The 23,291-nt window shown below is 39.3% G+C and overlaps 1 protein-coding gene across 1 annotated transcript in view; it reads right to left on the bottom strand.

Moving 5' to 3' along the window:
• FSIP1 (fibrous sheath interacting protein 1) overlaps window positions 1-23,291 on the bottom strand; it is a 213,529-nt gene that overhangs the window by 128,987 nt on the left and 61,251 nt on the right. The window contains exon 9 of the mRNA XM_032623071.1: window positions 4,528-4,668. Coding sequence (XP_032478962.1) covers window positions 4,528-4,668 — 141 coding nt within the window. The remainder of the gene's footprint in view (window positions 1-4,527; window positions 4,669-23,291) is intronic.

Below are 23,291 nucleotides of genomic sequence, written 5' to 3'. Positions count from 1 at the left end.
AGCTCAAAGCACAGCACCTTCACATGCTCACCATACACAAGCTGCCTACTTGTGCTGGAGAAACTGACCTACCATCCAGCCACTTTTTTTTTATTATTGGAGTATAGCTGATTTACAATGTTGTGTTAGTTTCAGGTGTACAACAAAATGATTCATATATATATATATATATATTCTTTTTCATATTCTCTTCCATTATAGCTTATTACAAGATACTGAATATAGTTCCCTGCGCTATACAGTAGGTCCTTGTTGTTTTTCTATTTTATATATAGTAGTGTGTATACGTTAATCCCAAACTCCTAATTTATACCTCCCTCCCCTCTCCCTTTCCCCATAGTTTGTTTTCTCTGTCTGTGAGTCTAGTTCTGTTTTGTAAATAAGTTCCTTCATATCATTTTTTAGATTCCACATGTAAGTAATATCATATGATATTTGTCTTTCTCTGTCTGACTTACTTCAGATTAATACTTCTTAATTACTAATATTACAAATTAATATTAACTAATATTACTTCTACCTAATACTTATTTAGGATGATAATCTCTAGGTCCATCCATACTGCTCCAAATGGCATTATTTCATTCTTTTTCACAGCTGAGTAATATTCCATTGTATATATGTACTGCATCTTCTTTACCTATTCATCTGTTGATGGACATTTAAGCTGCTTTCATATCTTGGCTATTGTAAATAGTGCGCTATGAACATTGGGGTGCGTGTATTTTTTCAAATTAGAGTTTTCATCTTTTGCAGACATGTGCCCAGGAATGGGACTTAATACTTAAACCCTCCCTACAGCTACCTAGCAAGTGTCACTCTAGCCTAATTTGAAATCCTTGCCCCTGAAAGATCACTCCCACTGAGATCATTCTAACTTTCTTCCTTAGTATTTAGCAGAAATCTGTTGCTTTGTGGCTTCCCAATCACCATGCTTTTTTCCCTATAGTATAAAGAATAAAAATAATACTTCAAATGTTAGTCCTTCAATTCTCTTCAGGAAGTTTTCATGAGTGATTTTTCTACCAAACCATCCACCCCCTCCTTTCCCACAACACACACACACACACACACACACACACACACACACTCTTACACACACACTCTCACACATACACACACGCATGTCCTTTCTTCACCAGGCTGAATAAACACACTCAGCCTCCTCAACAACCCTTCACATGAGCTGGTTTTCGTACCTTCTTTATCCTTGTCCCTCTCCTATCCAAGTATGATCAGCTTTGCTCACCTCTTCCTTCATGTGTAGCACAGCAGCTACATTATAGTTCTGACTCATTCTGAGTGAATCCAAGATTTGTTTCACATATGCTGCTTCTAGTAGCCATTACTCATTCTGCCTCTACTCATGCAGCTGGTGCTCAGGCCCCTGCATGCCCACTGAATTTCACAGTATATTTTGAGCCTCACCCACATTTCAGTGTGCCTACTTCCCCTAGCTCCTGAAAGCAGGATCCACTGATACCAATACCACCACCACCTCCAGATTAAATCAAATCCCACTTCTTCCACCAATCTTGACCAATGCAAATGCGCATCCACAGCCCCAGGCTACCATCGGAAACATAGGATTAAGTCACTTTTCCAGCCTTTACTCACGAATCAATCCTGGGATCCAGGTGGCTCCAGGAGCATCCCACAGGGCTCCTGCATTGCCCCTTAGCTCACTCTTTCCCCCTTCTATCCCTAAGAGTAGTTGTATTTAGATTTGAGCCTTTAATCACCAATTCAATGGCCACAGATTACTTCTTTCACCCAAATCATTGATCTGGAAACAATACTCCATTGCAATAGGGAGAATAAGACAAAATTAGCCATTTCTAGAAGCTATATCGTTCAGAAAACAGTCTTTGGTCTGTAGGCAACAGGCTAACTTTTCTATATATATAAAAGACAATGTCATATTCTCCTGAAAAGTGTTACTAAATTTCCAAAAGTAACTTTCAACAGAAGATTTAAACCAATTAATACTAAATATTTAGGAAGCACACAAACTGAGCCTTAGATACTATAAGTAACGCCATCTCTCACCAAAAATAAGTACACCAAGAATCACAAGCAAAAGGACAGAGGTCATCTAGTCTCAATCCCTTGATTTCAAAGTTATAAAACTAAGTGTCTAAGAGACTGAGTGACTTAGTCAAGGTAACAGAGCAGGCTACTGACATCATTGAAACAAAGACTGGGGTCTCCAGATTTCCCATCCACAAAGTACCTAGAATTCTATGAGGTACAAAGGGCTTTACAGAGTTTGAAGCAGACACAGGATCGTCCCTCAAAAGTACACACACAGTACACAGTCTATTCCATAGGCCATTATGAAACAATAAGCAATTAAAACATAAAGACAATACAGATCATTACTCATGGGCCTGTATCTACCAGATACCAGTTTCTGAAAGTGCTGACACACAAAAATGTGGAATTATCATTTATACAAGGGATTCCAAACATTTTCCAATGAATATTACTGGTTATAACAAATTTACCACACTTCAACGAAAAGACAATATTAATCAGAAAAGAAAAGCCAGTAAGTACCAGAAAGGCAGTATAGCATGGCTGTTAAAAGCTAATCATTTAACCCCTATCTCTTCCTCTCACTAGCTGTACAACCCTGAGGAAGTTACTCAACCTTTCTGTGTCTCCATCTCCTCATCCATAAAATGAGGATAGCAGTGTTTACCTCACAGAGTGGTTGTAAAAATTAGGTAAGTCAATAAATCGTAAACTATTTGCAACAGTGCCTGGCACAGAGTAGATACATAATAATTGTTCTCTACTTTTTTTTTTTTTTTTTTGCTCTTCTGTATTTATATTATTCTTTTCCACTTAGACAACAACCAACTCTTGATATTTATCATATCTCTTTAAGTCTAGCCAACCATCATATGACACTGGAATAAAATGTATGATTTTCTAAAGGACCCAGCTTTCAAGTCAAGAATTAAATAATTTATAGAGACATGGTAGAAAAGAATGGATACATGTCCAAGGCATAGGACAAATGACCAGAAATGAGGAGAACTGAATTATGGAGAATGACCGGCTTTGCCTACCTGGGATTGGTAGGTCTGGGATGAAAAGTGCCAACAGTTTTCAAAACCAGTCAAACCACAAACATTGTATTTACCACATCAAGTTTTCAATGCCTCACCAACCACCCCACAACTACCGGCCAAGGGCAAAGAACCCCTATGAACTTCCTAACCATTCCTACTTCTTCCCCATATCATCACACTCAAGGAGAAAAAAAAAAAAACGCTGAGAAAATAGGAATAGAGGTCTCCCTGAAATATAATTCCATCAAATTTCCCATGAAAAGTAAGCAAAAATGAATGATAAAGAGAAGCACAATGCATTTATTCCCTCTAGATCTGTTGCCTGACTCTCATTAGGTAGACCTAGATACCCTTTAGGCCCGAGTCAGTGCTGTTGTCCATGGCTGGCAAGTGGGAAGAGCAATTCGGCTGGACGTGACCATGAGGGGTGAAGAACCTCAGTCAGGAATGATGGACACTCGTAGAAAGCTCTGAGGAGACCAGAATTTAATCAAAAGTACTTACCTGATGCTAACTCTCATGGGGCAGCATACAAAACGCAATAATGAGAGAAGAGAGTGACCAGGTTATAAGCAGCTGGACAGGAGGTGACAAGGCTGAGAGAAGGGTGATACAAGTAGGGACAAGAAAGAAAAGATTTTCAAAGAGTCATAAGGAACACAGGTAAGATATGGCCACAAATCAGAAGTACTGGTTAAAACATCATGAGGCCTGAAGATCACGTAAGAGAACAGGATTTAGTAGGAGACAGAAAGTAGGGACTGCAATTATGATAAGACCAGCCCAAGGAGAGAGGATGTAGGCAGAATCACAAGGTCAGCCTCATCATGTTTAATTTTAGGTAAACACCAAAATTAAATATGTAGCCAAAATTTAGAAACATTCTCTGGGTAGCTGGAAAATCATAATATTATAGAGCATTTCTAATGGGTTCAGAATATCAACCAGCTCACAATTTAGTTGATTTGAGAGTTTTCTCTCATCAACAATAATACGTCTTTAAATGGCAAGCAATTAAAACATGAAATAGGCTCAAGATGGATTTAGAATGTATTAATATTGAGTAATAATATATTATGAATTATGAACCAAAAATGGGAGTATTTAAGCTTTAAGACCAACATATAAAGATGATTTTATAGAGAATAACTACCAAATTTTTCCACACAAAGAACATGTATCTTTCAGACACAGAATATTAGGCATATGGATGATTATTCTGACTTCAGATCACCTTTCACAGGTTTATTATGTCATATAAATTAATTATAATACTACTTTAAGTTCTAAGAGTTCTACTTTTAGCCTTTATTCAAATCCTTACTGACCAATACCCACGTTAGCTTTCTTGCCTGATGTAACACATAAAAACAGTCATAAATCAGTCAAAGAAAATTGGAACATTTTTAACACAATCACTGGTTACTTTAAATAAAAAAAGATTTACCACATTTTCCTTCATCTTTCTTAGCTTTTCATCTATCTCTCTCAACCGATTCTGCTGATCCCGTTGCTCTTTGGTATTCTGAAGTACCTTTTCTCCTGGAGTTATTTCTGTATTTCTATCATCACCATTAAGGTCAGGTTCCTAAATAAAAAAAACAAATTTCATGAACAGGCTGAAACCATACCATCACACATTGTTCCAGAGCAACTGAGGCCTGAATGCTGGCTTTGCTTCTCAAACAGTATTTCTTCCCTTCAATATTTATAATTCACTAAACTCTTCCTACTTGAGGGAGAAAAGGTCCAACTATACTAAACAACTAAGGAAATAAACTCAATCACCTGGAAAGCAGGAAGTTAGAGTGAAAAGAGCAGCGGCTGGGAAGCAGGGACCTCGGCTTTGATCCCTGCTCTGTACTTATCAGCTTGGAAACGGGCAAATCTGTTTTTCTGGACTTCAAGTTCATCATACATAAATAAAATAAAATAAAATTAAAACCTTCCCCTCTATGTTATGAGAGGCAGCTATGTAACAGTGAAAAGAGAACTGAGCTTGGTAAAGTCAGGAGTTTTGAACCCTGGCTCTACCTGGTTCCTGACTGAGATGGCCTTAGGGGAATCAATGAACCTCTCTGAACTTCAGTTTCATCAGCAAAATGATAATAATAGTATCTAGCCCAAAAGTCATCACAGTACATCGCCGGCATGCAGCAAATCTTTTTTTTTTGTTTCTTTGTTTGCGGTACACGGGCCTCTCACTGTTGTGGCCTCTCCCGTTGCAGAGCACAGGCTCCGGACACGCAGGCTCAGCAGCCATGGCTCATGCGCCCAGCCACTCCACGGCATGTGAGATCTTCCCAGACCAGGGCACGAACCCGTGTCCCCTGCATCAGCAGGCGGACTCTCAACCACTGCACCACCAGGGAAGCCCTGCAGCAAATCTTAGTACCTAACAAATATGAGGGACTTCCCTGGTGGCACAGTGGTTAAGAATCCGCCTGCCAATGCAGGGGACACAGGTTCGAGCCCTGGTCCTGGAAGGTCCCACATGCCATGGAGCAACTAAGCCCGCGTGCCACAACTACTGAGCCTGCGCTCTAGAGCCTGCAAGCCGCAACTACTGAGCCCACGTGCCACAACTACTGAAGCCCGCACGCTTAGAGCTCATGCTCCACAACAAGAGAAGCCACCGCAATGAGAAGCCCACGCACCACAACGAAGAGTAGCCCCCATTCGCTGGAACTAGAGAAAGCCTGCGTGCAGCAATGGAGACCCAACGCAGCCAAATCAATTAATTAATTTTTAAAAAATGAGCTGAATATGTCCTTTGAAAAGAATAAGCACTATATAAGGAAAGCATCTCATTATTATCAGCAATATTTGAATTGACAGAACCATATCCTCCCAAAGTTAGTATTGTTTCTAGGTGATTTAAATGGGTATTTCTTGACAGTAAGCTGGCCCTGTATCTATAACTAAACTTCCTACATTTCCTCCACAGATTTCCTACTCTGTTGCTATGAAGTAACTGGTATAAATGACATTTTTAAAGTTGCTTAAGCAGAATCCTCCCACATTCTCATTCCTTACACAGAGTTGATCAAGAATAGGCACCGTTTCACTTTTAATACATCTTTAATCAAGGCCCTTCTCTCTTTCTCACTGCTTCTTCACTTCAACTAGTAGTTTTCAAACTCCAGTGGGCTTCAGTCTCACATACAGAGTCTGTGAAAATATTCAAAGGCCCAGCCTCCACCCTGGAGACTCTGACTCAATAGGTAAGGAGTGAGGACTGACCACCTGAGGCACAACTGCTCGAAAATTTGAGAACTATCAACTTAAAGTGCAAAGTTCTCAGCCCTTCAGGCTCATCTCCCATTACCTGGGTCTCTGACACAAAGCTTCGGCAATATTCACCACTGCTAGTTCTCCACCCTCTATGCCTCCTCCTTCCAACTCCTCATAGAGATTCCTACTCTTTTTGAGCTCAGCACAAACACGTTTTCACTATAAAATATTCCCTGACATACCCAGGAAGGGCAATTATTCTGCAGTCATGCCGCAAGTTCCCTCACTGCACTTACCACGCTGTCACGGCCCAGACATGGACCCAGACTGGTCCCACTCTGTATCCCAACACAAACTACAATCCTGAAGTTGGATAAGCACTGGCCAACAGACTGTAATTTTGGTTCTCAGCGATCACACCAATGAAATTCATTTTGTATAAAATTCTACTGAGGAGACTATTAAAAGAGTATCTCAATTTCAAGAAGTGACTCTTTTACATCTTATTTTCCCCAAAAGGGGACTCACTTCTGTAGCTCTCAATCTCTAGAAGCAACCAGAGGGTGAATTATGATTGGCAATATCTTTAAGAAGGAAATCTAATGTTAGGGAGGAGTTTGGAATAGATGGTATCAAGGTCTCCTTGCAGCTCTAAGCATCCAGTATTTTATGGCCCACTTTGAAGTAGGATACACATTGCCTCAGTCTGTTTGAGCTGCTATTACAGAATACCACAGACTGGGTGGCTTATAAACAACAGACATGTATTTCTGACAGTTCTGAAGGCTTGGAAGTCCAAGATCGAGGCTCAGGCTGATTCTGTATCTAGTGAAGGCCTGCTTCCTAGTTCCTAAATGGCCATCTTCTGGCTCCGTCCTCACATAATAAAAAGGACAAAGAAGCTCTCTGGGTCTCTTTTATAAGGGCACTTAACACATTTATGAGGGCTCCATCCCCATGACCAAATTACTCCCAAAGGCCTCCCCTCCAAACACAATCACACTGGGGATTAAATTCCAACATATGAATTTGGTAAGCACACATTCTGTCTATGGAATATAGTGACCTGAAAAACACTCAAGTTGTATTTCATTTTTAAATAGAAATCTTTTTTTTAAAAAAAGGACATTTTAAATAATCTACAACTATGGTCTTTGAAATCATTGGCTAGGCACAAAAAAGAAAAACAGAAAGAAAAAATGTGTAAACCAGACTTCATCAATATTTTTTAATTTTACTTATCCAAAGCCACCACTAAGAAAATAGAAAAGCCACAGAGAGAAAAATATAGCACACAAATCTGACACAGGACTCGTAACCAGTATATACAAGGAACTCACACAGTTCACTAAGTTCACACAGTTCACTTAGTTCACTAAGAATCAATAATATTTAAAAATCCAGTTCTAAAATGACTTGAACAGATATTTTATAAAAGAAGATAACATAAGTGATAAATAAGCACATGAAAAAGTCCTCAACATCATTAAGTCATCAGGGAAATGCAAATTAAAATCCCAATGAGGTATCACTAGCCACTAGAATGACCCACATGAAAATGTTTGTTCAAACTAAACGTTGGAGAAGTATAGAAAAAGCAAACTCTCACACGTTGTTGGTGTCAGTATACAATGGCAAAACCACTTTGGAAAACTGTTTGACAGTTTCTCAAAAAGTTAAATGTTGTTCATGCAGCTCAATATCAAAAACAACAAACAACCCAATCCAAAAACGGGCAGAAGACCTAAACAGACATTTCTCCAAAGAAGATATACAGATGGCCAACAAACACATGAAAGGATGCTCAACATCACTAATCATTAGAGAAATGCAAATCAAAACCACAATGAGGTATCACCTCACACCAGTCAGAATGGCCATCATCAAAAAATCTACAGACAATAAATGCTGGAGAGGGTGTGGAGAAAAGGGAACCCTCTTGCACTGTTGGTGGGAACGTAAATTGATACAGCCACTATAGAGAACAGTTTGGAAGTTCTTTAAAAATCTAAAACTAGAACTACCATACGACCCAGTGATCCCACAACTGGGCATATACCCGGAGAAAACCATAACTCAAAAAGAGTCATGTACCACAATGTTCATTGCAGCTCTATTTACAATAGCCAGGACATGGAAGCATCCTAAGTGTCCACTGACAGATGAATGGATAAAGAAGATGTGGCACATACATGCAATAGAATATTACTCAGCCATAAAAAAGAAACGAAATTGGGTTATTTATAGTGAGGTGGATGGACCTAGAGTCTGTCAAACAGAGTGAAGTAAGTCAGAAAGAGAAAAACAAATACCATATGCTAACACATATATATGGAATCTAAAAAGAAAAAATGGTTCTGAAGAACTTAGGGGCAGGACAGGAATAAAGATGCAGACATAGAGAATGGACTTGAGGACACGGGGAGTGGGAAGGGTAAGCTGGGACAAAGTAAGGGAGTGGCATGGCCATATATACACTACCAAATGTAAATTAGATAGCTAGTGGGAAGCAGCCGCATAGCACAGGGAGATCAGCTCCATGCTTTGTGACCACCTAGCGGGTGGGCAAAGGAGGGTGGGAGGAGACGCAAGAGGGAGGGGATATGGGGATATATGTATACAGAGAGCTGATTCACTTTGTTATACAGCAGAAACTAACATAACATTGTAAAGCAATTATACTCCAATAAAGATGCTAAAAAAAAAAAAAAAAAAACACCAGCCAAAGCCTTCATGTTCCTGGGTGTCAATGTTTCCTATTTATTTCATTTTCTTAGTCTTAATAAAAAGAAATAAAAATGAAAAAAAGAAAAGTTAAACGCTTGTCTATCCTATGACTCAGAAGTTCCACTCCTGTGAATCTATCCAAGAGAAATGAAAATGTATGACTCAAACTTTGTATACGAATGTTCAGAACAGCTTCATGCACAGAGCCAAATGCCCACCGAGACAAGAATGAGAAACTGTCATGAACATCTGATGCAAGCTGGGACAATTACTCTTTCTCCTTGACCTCTGTCTGTGGTTAGGTTTAGTCAATGAGAGGGAAGGAGTGTTAGGAGATTGGAGTGCAGGAAGAAGAAGAGTTTGGGGTATCTTCCCTTTCCCCTCACTGCTTTGGCATTATGGTTTGGGCAGCAATGTATCCCTGAGGTGCCCATTAAGGGGAGTTTTCTTAGATTCAACTGAATATTCATTTTCAGAGGCAAACAGAGGCCACACTTGGAGCCAGTCTTCTCAGAAGAATGTAAGACAGGAAACACAGCAGAGCAGTGTCAGGTATCCCTCTTCAATAGGAGTTTTTGCTGCAGTCCATGTCATAACTGTATAGGTACAAGGGGCCAAGGAAGCTACCCTGGAAGATTATTCTACCACAGCTCTAGTTCTCCCTAAGCTCCAAAACACTTTTTCTTCTCCCTACCCACTGTTGCTAGTCCTAAGTGTCCCAACATCTCTTACTGGCTCCTTTATATCTGTAAATAGTTCCTTCATCTCATTATCTTCAAAATCCAAGTTGGGTGTTTTTTCTGTTCCTTGCCCAGAACTCTAACTGGTATACTGTGTATGTATGTGTATATGTGTACGCACCTGTAGAGAAACAGACCGGAAGGAAATTTAACCTAATGGTAAAAACCTTGATGATTTTATCTTATTTTTCTTAGATGTTTTTGTATTTCCTGAATTTCTACAGTAAACATGTAATGATTTCATAAGCATAAAAAGTCATTCCTTATTTTTAAGAAAACAAAAAATTATTCTACCAAGGCTATTTTCATTCTGCTCTGACAATGTGACTCTGTACCCAAAAGATACTGGCCTAAAGGTGAGATTTTAGCCCCAGTTTTGCTGGTATAAGCAGCTGGGTATTTTTGAGCAAGTCACTTTTTCTTTCTGGGTCTCAATTTCTTCTAAGAAAGTTTCTTTCAACTCTGAAAGCTTATGAGTCTGCAATTCTCCACAATTAAATCCAAGGATATATAACATCTTTCCTCAGTCTCAGTCTCTGATAGCATAACCATATAGTACAAATATTTGAAGGATAGCATGTGATGAAAACAGAGGCCAAGAGGGAGCAAGAAAAGGCAATCACTGGTTCTGGCAAAGGTTGCTCACTGGTACATTCAAGAAGCTCTGTGGGGCCAGGAGAGGTTCTATTGTCACATCAAAGTGCCAATCAGTACCATCTGTTTTCCTGATCATCAGAAGAAGCTTGATTTCCTCTGGTAGAAAGTTTTGAGCAGATTCTCTGACCATCCATATTGTTTATATATTTCTGAGTCATACAGAAATGCTTTTATTCAGTTAAAGTAAAATTCAGTTCAGTAAAAGCTCTCCATGATATGCACAGAATATCTAAGGAGCGACAAGAAGAGAATAGACCCTGAGGTCAAGAGGTATTTGTTGATTTGACTGATTGCCAAGGGATTCTAAGTTCATCCTTAAAAAAATATCGGTGGTGTTGACTGAGCCAACAGGTGTCTTTGAAGCTAAGTAAACTCATTTCTAAAAGCCAAATACAGAGGAAATTACTCATGCCTCCATAAGTTATCTGATATGAAAATAAGGCATGAGTTAAGGGCCAGAAAAACACAAACCTGCCTAAATAAAGCCAGCGTGCCCTGTGTTTTCAAGCTAATGGTATACTTTTCCATAGGCTACTGCTATTTCCTGGTATCAGATGGATCATTTGCCTGGCAGTACTAAAAGTAAAGAAAAAAATCTTTCAGCCAGATTGTTTTTATCATTTTGAAATACTTCCATGAAATGAAAGAAACCTTGACTACACAGGAGGTTTAACACAGAAAAACCAAGAAATATAAACAAAAACTGCAAAGGAATCTGTAAAACATAGGTGGCAAGAAGAATTCCCCAGATTTAGTTGGGAACGTTTGCCAGGTTAGCATCAGAGGCAAGGACATCTGAAGTAACTTCCTGTCTATTCCTCAGTTCAGAAATCCATGCTCTTGTGGCCTACTTCTATAGTTTTTTGAAATGAACAGATGGTCAATAAGATTTCTGTGCTTGTGACTAGCATATATAAAAGATTCCTCAGTTCCTGCCCTTGACCAGCATAGTAAGTAATGTGAGGTCAAGTGAACAGCATGCCGTTACTGGAACTCTACAAATCCCTGAACTCAGTAGTAAAACATCTTTCAAGATTACATGTCTAACCATGTTTTATATTTCCTCAAGTTTAGCTAACGTTGAAACAAGAGACCAAAACACAGTTAATTGTTGGTCGGTATTCTCTTGGCAAGAAAAGAGATAAATACACCTACAATTTTCCTCAAATGTTTGTTCATTTTTGTTGGTCTTACCAAATCGTATACAACTAAATCAGTATTTTAAGAACAAGAAAATACATCAAGTGAGAAGGACTTTTATAGTCAATTAAACTAGTTGACTTAACAAAGAAATGCCTCATGACAATAAGAGCCATTTCTGAAGACTCTCTCCCAACCAGGAAAACAACATCTAATGATGAACTGGAATTCTAGATTTAGTAAGACTGATTGCATGAGATGAATAAATTACACTTCTTCATGAAAGCCAAACTGAATAGAATTTATTATTGAATCCAGTTGCTAAGGATTTACGAAGCTGAGTGCTTACATAACTCCTATATCTTGGATATTTCTGGCGAAAGCTGGAATCTAACACAGCTGCAAATAAGAAATACTGTAACTAAATTATAGAACATCACTCAATTTTATGGTGGGATTTACAATATGTGGAAAGAACTACCTGATTTGTTGGAGGGTTAGGGGATGGATACAGAGAGGTATGCACAGTTAAACCACAGATCCTAAGAAAAAAATTGCTTCAATTAGTTCTCTTTCGCTAAGATGAAATGAAAATAAAAAGCAGATGTAAAACTGCAACCACATGACATTACTCACATTACAGCAATAGCAGTAACATGCCATTCTTCCTTCTGAATGTGACCACATGCTTTGTTTTACGCTAAAGAAATCAGATATATAAAAGCCAAATGCTGCTTTTAAAACATCACTATGAAGTTAAGAGCGAGGGCACCTCATGAGAACATTGTAATCAGCAAGCTCCTAAGGAAAAGATTTCTTACCTGCCGCTTTCACAACCAATGCTTCCTTAATCTGAGTCACCTCTCTGGAGTCCCTCAAATTATTCTGACTCAGGTACGTTTATCATCCCAGGCTTACCATGCCTACTAGTTTATCATCTTAGAGTTGCCATAGTCAGGTAAGTCAGAAAGCCTGAATGTTTCGACTTGTTTGGGAAACTAGTTTCTTGACCAAAATTTTAAAACTTCCAAAGGAATTTTAAAAATATCACTCCTTCATTATATAACCTTTCCTTTCTCTGTGCTCCCCCAGCATATGTTTTCTGTACTTCTCATAAAATCAGTTCCCATATTGTGGTACTTCGGGTTTCCTTGTACGGTCGGTCATGGCACAACCTGGTCTATGTTTACATCCTATCCTCCAGGATCCTATGAGCTGCTTTCAGGTCAGAGGTGAAGCCACATATTAATCTGGATACTCAACATCAACCACCACACCATCTCTTGTGAAATAAGCAGGAATTCAAAGACACTTTGATGACCTGTGCAGGGGCTGGGCAAGTTACATAAATGCATGAAGTAGGCCCATGTATTGTAGGCAATGCAGTATGGCGTGAAGGATGGCATATAGCAAGCTGGAGAATTTGTGCTCCACAGAAAGCAGCAGTTCCTACTTAGCTCAGTCCCGTAGTTTGCCAAGCAAGGCTTCAAGCCTAATTTGCCAGATGTTCTAACTTTTCAAGAGAAACTAGAAATTTGGATTTTTATATAAGTTCACCCAATTTTTAAATGTTTGCTAAAAAAAAAATTGTAAACCCTAAGTGGTCTAAAGGAACCCTACCTGTGAACCCAGTTTGCCCTGCAGACCACCAGTTTTCAACCTCATGCTGTGTAATGGCAGCCTTCTCAGGGCCTTCTCAGGACCCCCTCTGCCTCACTCACTGTTTCTCTTCCTCCTCCTATCTCGCACTTGTAGAAATGAACTTTCTTGATATCCCTTCTGGATGTGCTTTCTCTCTCTCTGAACCAGCACAGCACTTTGCTCATAGCCTTCTACTGTTCTTATCTATAACGTCTTGTGCTACAGTTGTCTATGTGCATTCTGTGTCTCTCATAATGAAATAAGTTCCTTAAGTCACTTATTATAATAACGTCTTGGGTTGAGTTTTGAGTCAGATACCATGCTAAGTACTCTACACATATTAACTCATCTACACTTTAAAAGAACACTAAAGAATAATATTATCATTACTGTTTTACAGATGTGGCAACTGGGGTTTAGAGTGCTTCTAATTAATGCCCAAGTCCTCAGAGCCAATAAGTGGAAGGGTCAGAACCTGAAGTGAGGTTGTCTGACTCCACAGTTCTATATGTGCCTGACTCGTCGTTATTTATTTTTTAAGCATCTTTATTGGAGAATAATTGTTTTACAATGGTGTGTTAGTTTCTGCTTTATAACAGAAACTATACGTATACGTATATCCCCATATACGTATAAGCTATACGTATACGTATATCCCCATATCTCCTCGCTCTTGCGGCTCCCTCCGACCTTCCCTATCCCACCCCTCTAGGTGGTCACAAAGCACCAAGCTGATCTCCCTGTGCTATGCGGCTGCTTCCCACTACCTATCTATTTTACAATTGGTACTGTATATATGGCCATGTCACTCTCTCACTTTGTCCCAGCTTACCCTTCCCATTCCCCGTGCCCTCAAGCCCATTCTCTACATCTGCATCTTTATTCCTGTCCTGCCCCTAGGTTCTTCAAAACCTTCTTTTTTTTTCTTAGATTCCATACATATATGTTAGCATACAGTATTTGTTTTTCTCTTTCTGACTTACTTCACTCTGTATGACAGACTCTAGGTCCATCCACCTCACTACAAATAACTCAATTTTGTTTCTTTTTATGGCTGAGTAATATTCCATTGCATATATGTGCCACATCTTCTTTATCCATTCATCTGTTGATGGACACTTAGGTTGCTACCATGTCCTGGCTATTATAAATAGAGCTGCAATGAACATTGTGGTACATGACTCTGTTTGAATTATGGTTTTCTCCAGGTATATGCCCTGTAGTGGGATTGCTGGGTCGTACGGTAATTCTAATTTTAGTTTTCTAAGGAACCTCCATACTGTACTCCATAGTGGCTGTATCAATTTATATTACCACCAACAGTGCAGGAGGGTTCCCTTTTCTTCACACCCTCTCCAGCATTTATTGTTTGTAGATTTTTAGATGATGGTCATTCTCACTCGTGTGAGGTGATACCTCATTGTAGTTTTGATTTGCATTTCTCTAATGATTAGTGATGTTGAGCATCCTTTCATGTGTTTGTTGGCAATCTGTATATCTTCTTTGGAGAAATGTCTATTTAGGTCTTCTGCCCGTTTTTGGATTGGGTTGTTTGCTTTTTTGATATTGAGCTGCATAAGCTGCTTGTAAATTTTGGAGATTAATCCTTTGTCAGTTGCTTCATTTGCAAATATTTTCTCCCATTCTGAGGGTTGTCTTATTGCCCTGTTTATGGTTTCCTTTGCTGTGCAAAAGATTTTAAGTTTCATTAGGTTTCATTTGTTTATTTTTGTTTTTATTTCCATTTCTCTAGGAGGTGGGTCAAAAAGGATCTTCCTGTGATTTATGTCATAGAGTGTTCTGCCTATGTTTTCCTCTAAGAGTTTGATAGTGTCTAGTCTTACGTTTAGGTCCGTCATCCATTTCGAGGTTATTTTTGTGTATGCGGTTAGGGAGTGTTCTAATTTCATTCTTTTAGATGTAGCTGTCCAATTTTCCCAGCACCACTTACTGAAGAGGCTGTCTTTTCTCCATTGTATACTCTTGCCTCCTTTATCAAAGATAAGGTGACCATATGTGCGTGGATTTATCTCTGGGCTTTCTATCCTGTTCCATTGATCTATATTTCTGTTTTTGTGCCAGTACCATACTGTCTTGATTACTGTAGCTTTGTAGTATAGTCTGAAGTCCGGGCGCTTGATTCCTCCAGCTCCGCTTTTCTTTCTCAAGATTGCTTTGGCTAATCGGGATGTTTTGTGTTTCCATACAACTTGTGAAAATTTTTGTTCTAGTTCTGTGAAAAATGCCATTGCTAGTTTGATAGGGATTGCACTGAATCTATAGATTGCTTTGGGTAGTCATTTTCACAATGTTGATTCTTCCAATCCAAGAGCATTGTATATCTCTCCATCAGTTTGTATCATCTTTAATTTCTTTCATCAGTGTATTATAGTTTTCTGCATACAGGTCTTTTGTCTTCTTAGGTAGGTTTATTCCTTGGCATTTTATTCTTTTTGTTGAAGTGGTAAATGGGAGTGTTTCCTTAATCTCTCTTTCAAATATTTCATCATTAGTGTATAGGAATGCAAGAGATTTCTGTGCATTAATTTTGTATCCTGCTACTTTACCAAATTCATTGATTAGCTCTAGTAGTTTTCTGGTAGCATCTTTACAATTCTCTATGTATATCATGTTGTCTGCAAATAGTGACAGTTTTACTTCTTCTTTTCCAATTTGGATTGCTTTTATTTATTTTCCTTCTCTGACTGCTGTGGCTAAAACTTCCAAAGCTATGTTGAATAATAGTGGCAAGAGTGGGCAACATTGTCTTGTTCCTGATCTTAGAGGAAATGGTTTCAGTTTTTCACCATTGAGTATGATGCTTGCTGTGAGTCTGTCATATATGGCCTATATTATGTTGGGGTAGGTTCCCTCTATGCCTACTTTCTGGGGAGTTTTTATCATAAATGGGTGTTGAATTTTGTCAAAAGCCTTTTCTGTATCTATTGAGATGATCATATGGTTTTTCTCCTTCAATTTGTTAATATGGTGTATCACACTGATTGATTTGTGTATATTTAAGAATCCTTGCATTCCTGGGATAAATCCCACTTGATCATGGTGTATGATCCTTTTAATGTGCTGTTGGATTCTGTTTGCTAGTATTGTGTTGAGGATTTTTGCATCTATGTTCATCAGTGATATTGGCCTGTAGTTTTCTTTCTTTGTGACATCCTTGTCTGGTTTTGGTATCAGGGTGATGGTGGACTCATAGAATGAGTTTGGGAGTGTTCCTCCCTCTGCTACATTTTGGAAGAGTTTGAGAAAGATAGGTGTTAGCTCTTCTCTAAATGTTTGATAGAATTTGCCTGTGAAGCCACTGACTCGTGTTTAAATGACCTACAATTCCCTGCATGCAATGAGTACTTGATTAATATTTGTGGAATTGATTGCTGAAAAACAGAAATTTATATTTCATTTAAAAGACATTCTTTCTAAGGGAGCATGGAGAAAAGCTACTGGTGAATTAATGGTTTGCAGAAAGGTTAAAAATAAAAATAACATGACTATGCATTATGAATATTTGTGGTTCAGCAATAGACTGGAGGCCATTTGTCACCTGAATAGATATGCAGGGTTTATCCGAGATACTTTCAGTGTATTATTCAAAAAGCATTCCAATCCAAAAATAATATCGGGGGATAGCTTCAAGATAGCGGAGGAGTAAGACGTGGAGATCACCTTCCTCCCCAAAAGTACACCAAAAAGACATCTACATGTGGAACAGCTCCTACAGAACACCTACTGAATGCTGGCAGAAGACCTCAGACTTGCCAAAAGGCAAGAAACTCCCCAGGTACCTGGGTAGGGCAAAAGAAAAAAGAATAAACAGAGACAAAAGAATAGGGACGGGACCTGCACCTCTGGGAAGGAGCTGTGAAGGAGGAAAAGTTTCCACACACTAGGAAGCCCCTTCACTGGCGGAGACAAGGAGTGGGTGGGTCGGGGGGAAGCTTCAGAGCCATGGAGGAGAGCGTAGCAACAGGGGTGCAGAGGGCAAAGAGGAGATTCCTGCACAGAGGATTAGTGCTGGCCAGCACTCATCAGCCTGAGAGGCTTGTCTGCTCACCTGCTGGGGCGGATGGGGGCTGGGAGCTGAGGGTTGGGCTTCGGAGGTCAGACCCCAGGGAGAGGACTGGGGTTGGCTGCATGAACACAGCCTGAAGGGGGCTAGTGCACCACAGCTAGCCGGGAGGGAGTCCGGAAAAAGTCTGGAACTGCCTAAGAGGCAAGAGACCATTGTTTCAGGGTGCACGAGGAGAGGGGATTCAGAGCACCACCTAAACAAGCTCAAGAGACCAGCATGAGCCGTGGCTATCAGCGAGGACACCAGAGACGGGCATGAGACGCTAAGGCTGCTACTGCAGCCACCAAGAAGCCTGTGTGCAAGCACAGGTCACTATGCACACCTCCCGCTCCAGGGAGCCTGTGCAGCCTGCCACTGTCAGAGTCCCGTGATCCAGGGACAACTTCCCCAGGAGAACACACGGTACACCTCAGGCTGTTGCACTGTCATGCTGGCCTCTGCTGCCACAGGCTCACCCCGCATTTGATACCCCTCCCTTCCCCACCCCCCCACCCCCTTGCCCCACCTGAGTGAGTCACAGCCCCCTAATCAGCTGCTACTTTAACCCTGTCCTGTCTGGGCAGGGTACAGATGACCTCAGGCGAACTACAGGCCCCTCAGGCAGGGCCAAATCCAAAGCTGAATCCCAGGAGCTGGGCAAAGAAGAGAAAGGGAAATCTCTCCCAGCAGCCCCGGGAGCAGCGGATTAAATCTCCACAATCAAATTGATGTAGCCTGCTTCTGTGGAATACCTGAAGAGACAACAAATCATCCCAAAACTGAGACGGTGGACTTTGGGGCAACTGTAGACTTGGGGTTGGCTTTTTGCATCTAATTTGTTTCTGGTTTTATGTTTATCTTAGTTTAGTATTTACAGCTAACTATCACTGGTACATTAGTTTATTGATTCGGCTGCTCTCTTTCTTTTTTTTAAAATATATATATACTTTTCATTTTTCTCCTTTTGTGAGTGTGTATCTGTATGCTTCTTTGTGTGATTTTGTCTGTATACCTTTGCCTTTACCATTTGTCGTAGGGTTCTGTCTGTCCATTTTGTTTGTTTGTTTGTTTGTTTTACTATAGTTTTTAGTGCTTGTAATCATTGGTGGATTTGTTTATTGGTTTGGTTGCTCTCTCTTCCTTTTTTTAAAATTACTTTCTAATTTATAATAATTTTAATTTTTTTATTTTAATAACTTCATTTTATTTTTTTCTCTTTCTTTCTTTCTTTCATTCTTTTTCTCCCTTTTCTTCTGAGCCGTGTGGAGGACAGTCTCTTGGCGCTCCAGCCGGGTGTCAGGCCTGAGCCTCTGAGGTGGAGGAGCCAAGTTCAGGACACTGGTCCACCAGAGACCTCCCAGCTCCACATAATATCAAACAGTGAAAGCTTTTTCAGAGATCTCAATCTCAACGATAAGACCCAGCTCCACTCAACGACCAGCAAGCTACAGTGCTGGAGGCCCTATGTCAAACAACTACCAAGACAGGAACACAACCCCACCTATTAGCAGAGAGGCTGCCTAAAATCCTACTAAGTTCACAGACACCTCAAAACACACCACCAGACACGTTCCTGCCCACCAGAAAAACAAGATCCAGCCTCATCTACCAGAACACAGGCACAAGTATCCTCCACCAGGAAGCCTACACAACCCACTGAACCAACCTTACCCACTGGGCGCAGACACCAAAAACAATGGGAACTACAAACCTGCAGCCCGCGAAAAGGAGACCCCAAACACAGTAAGTTAAGCAAAATGAGAAGACAGAGAAGACAGAGAAATACACAGCAGATGACGGACAAGGGTACAAACCCACTAGACCAAACAGATGAAGAGGAAATAGGCAGTCTACCTGAAAAAGAATTCAGAGTAATGATAGTAAACATGATCCAAAATCTTGGAAATAGAATGGAAAAAAAAACAAGAAATGTTTACCAAGGATCTCGAAGAACTGAAGAGCAAACAAACAATGATGAACAACACAATAAATGAAATTAAAAATTCTCTAGAAGGGATCAATAGCAGAAAAACTGAGGCAGAAGAACGGATAAGTGACCTGGAAGATAAAATAGTGGAAATAACTACCACAGAGCAGAATAAAGAAAAAAGAATGAAAAAAATTGAGGACAGTGTTCTAGACCTCTGGGACAACATTAAACACACCGATATTCGAATTATAGGGGTGCCAGAAGAAGAAGAGAAAAAGAAAGGGACTGAGAAAATATGTGAAGAGATTACAGTTGAAAACTTCCCTACTATGGGAAAGGAAATAGTCAATCAAGTCCAGGAAGCACAGACCATCCCATACAGGATAAATCCAAGGAGAAACACGCCAAGACACATATTAATCAAACAATCAAAAAATTAAATACAAAGAAAAAATATTAAAAGCAGCAAGGGAAAAACAACATGTAACACACAATGGAATCCCCATAAGGTTAACAGCTGATCTTGCAGCAGAAACTCTACAACCAGAAGGGAATGGCAGGACATATTTAAAGTGACGAAAGAGAAAAACCTACAGCCAAGATTACTCTATCCAGCAAAGATCTCATTCAGATTTGACAAAGAAATTAAAACCTTTACAGACAAGCAAAAGCTAAGAGAATTCAGCAGCACCAAACCAGCTTTACAACAAATGCTAAAGGAACTTCTCTAGGTAGGAAACACAAGAGAAGGAAAAGACCTACAATAATAAACCCAAAACAATTAAGAAAATGGTAATAGGAACATACATATCAATAATTACCTTAAATGTAAATGGATTAAATGCTCCAACCAATAGACATAGACAGGCTGAATGGATACAAAAACAAGACCCGTATATATGCTCTTTACAAGAGACCTATTTCAGACCTAGGGACACATACAGACTGAAAGTGAGGGGATGGAAAAAGATATTCCATGCAAATGGAAATCAAAACAAAGCTGGAGTAGCAATTCTCATATCAGACAAAACGGACGTTAAAACGAAGACCATTACAAGAGACAAAGAAGGACACTACATAATGATCAAGGGATCAATCCAAGAAAAAGATATAACAATTGTAAATATTTATGCACCCAACATAGGAGCACCTCAATACATAAGGCAAATACTAACAGCCATAAAAGGGGAAATCGACAGTAACACAATCATGGTAGAGGATTTTAACACCTCACTTTCACCAATGGACAGATCATCCAAAATGAAAATAAAAAAGGAAACAAAAGCTTTAAATGATACATTAAACAAGATGGACTTAATTGATATTTATAGAACATTCCATCCAAAAACAACAGAATACACTTTCTTCTCAAGTGCTCATGAAACATTCTCCAGGATAGATCATATATTGGGTCACAAGTCAAGCCTTGGTAAATTTAAGAAAATTGAAATCATATCAAGTACCTTTTCCAACCACAACGCTATGAGACTAGATATCAATTACAGGAAAAAATCTGTAACAAATACAAACACATTGAGGATAAACAATACACTACTTAATAACCAAGAGATCACTGCAGAAATCAAAGAGGAAAGCAAAAGATACCTAGGGGCTTCCCTGGTGGCGCAGTGGTTGAGAGTCCGCCTGCCAATGCAGGGGACACAGGTTCGTGCCCCGGTCAGGGAAGATCCCACGTGCCACAGAGCGGCTACGCCCGTGAGCCATGGCCACTGAGCCTGCGTGTCCAGAGCCTGTGCTCTGCAACGGGAGCGGCCACAACAGTGAGAGGCCCGTGTACAGCAAAAAAAAAAAAAAGATACCTAGAAACAAATGACAATGAAAACACGACGACCCAAAACCTATGGGATGCAGCAAAAGCAGTTCTAAGAGGGAAGTTTATAGCAATACAATCCTACCTCAAGAAACAAGAAACATCTCAAATAAACAACCTAACCTTACACCTAAAGCAATGAGAGAAAGAAGAACAAAAATACCCCAAAGTTAGCAGAAAGAAAGAAATCATAAAGATCAGATCAGAAATAAATGAAAAAGAAATGAAAGAAACGATAGCAACAAGCAATAAAAGTAAAAGCTGGCTCTTTGAGAAGATAAACAAAATTGTTAACCATTAGCCAGACTCATCAAGAGAAAAAGGGAGAAGACTCAAATCAACAGAATTAGAAATGAAAAAGGGAAGGTAACAACTGACACTGCAGAATTACAAAGGATCATGAGAGATCACTACAAGCAACCATATGCCAATAAAATGGACAACCTGGAAGAAATGGACAAATTCTTAGAAATGCATAACCTTCCAAGACTGAACCAGAAAGAAACAGAAACTATGAACAGACCAAACACAAGCACTGAAATTGAAACTGTGATTAAAAATCTTCCAACAAACAAAAGCCCAGGACCAGATGGCTTCACAGGCGAATTCTATCAAACATTTAGAGAAGAGCTAACACCTATCCTTCTCAAACTCTTCCAAAATACAGCAGAGGGAGGAACACTCCCAAACTCATTCTACAAGGCCACCATCACCCTGATACCAAAACTAGACAAAGAGGTCACAAATAAAGAAAACTACAGAACAATACCACTGATGAACATAGATGCAAAAATCCTCAACAAAATACTAGCAAACAGAATTCCACAGCACATTAAAAGGATAATACACCATGATCAAATGGGGTTTATACCAGGAATGCAAGGATTCTTCAATATATGCAAATCAATCAATGTGATACACATATTAACAAATTGAAGGAGAAAAACAATATGATCATCTCAATAGATGCAGAGAAAGCTTTTGACAAAATTCAACACCTATTTATGATAAAAACCCTCCAGGAAGTAGGCATAGAGTGAACTTACCTCAACATAATAAAGGCCATATATTACAAACCCACAGCCAACATCGTCCTCAATGGTGAAACACTGAAACCACTTCCACTAAGATCAGGAACAAGACAAGGTTGCCCACTCTCACTATTATTATTCATCATAGTTTTGGAAGTTTTAGCTACATCAATCAGAGAAGAAAAAGAAATAAAAGGAATCCAAATTGGAAAAGAAGAAGTAAAGCTGTCACTATTTGCAGATGACATGATACTATACATAGAGAATCGTAGAGATGCTACCAGAAAACTACTAGAGCTAATCAATGAATTTGGTAAAGTAGCAGGATACAAAATTAATGCACAGAAATCTCTTGCATTCCTACACAATAATGATGAAAAATCTGAAAGTGATTTTTCAGATCACTTTTGAAATCATTTCTTGCAATAGTTTCAAAAATCTGAAATCATTGCAATAAAAAAGAATAAAATACCTAGGAATAAACTTACCTAAGGAGACAAAAGACCTGTATGCAGAAAATTATAAGACACTGATGAAAGAGAGATGATACAAATAGATGGAGAGATATACCATGCTCTTGGATTGGAAGAATCAACACTGTGAAAATGACTATACTACACAAAGCAATCTACATATTCAATGCAATCCCTATCAAACTACCAATGGCATTTTTCACAGAACTAGAACAAAAAATTTCACAATTTGTATGGAAACACAAAAGACCCCAAATAGCCAAAGCAATCTTGAGAAAGAAAAATGGAGCTGGAGGAATCAGGCTTCCAGACTTCAGACTGTACTACAAAGCTACAGTAATCAAGACAGTATGGTACTGGCACAAAAACAGACACACACATATGGTCACCTTATCTTTGATAAAGGAGGCAAGAATATACAATGGAGAAAAGACAGCCTCTTCAATAAGTGGTGCTGGGAAAATTGGACAGCCACATGTAAAAGAATGAAATTAGAACACTCCCTAACATCATACCCAAAAGTAAACTCAAAATGGATTAAAGACCTAAATGTAAGGCCAGACATGATCAAACTCTTAGAGGAAAACTCAGGCAGAACACTCTAAAACATAAATCACAGCAAGATCCTTTTTGGTCCACCTCATAGAGAAATGGAAATAAAAACAAAAATAAACAAATGGGACCTAATGAAATGTAAATGCTTTTGCACAGCAAAGGAAACCATAAACAAGACGAAAAGAC

The sequence above is a fragment of the Phocoena sinus genome, chromosome 2 (genome assembly GCF_008692025.1).
Source record: "Phocoena sinus isolate mPhoSin1 chromosome 2, mPhoSin1.pri, whole genome shotgun sequence".
NCBI classification, from domain to species: domain Eukaryota; kingdom Metazoa; phylum Chordata; class Mammalia; order Artiodactyla; family Phocoenidae; genus Phocoena; species Phocoena sinus.
The sequence above is the reverse complement of the archived record's forward strand: the minus strand, read 5'-3'. Positions and strand labels throughout refer to the sequence as shown.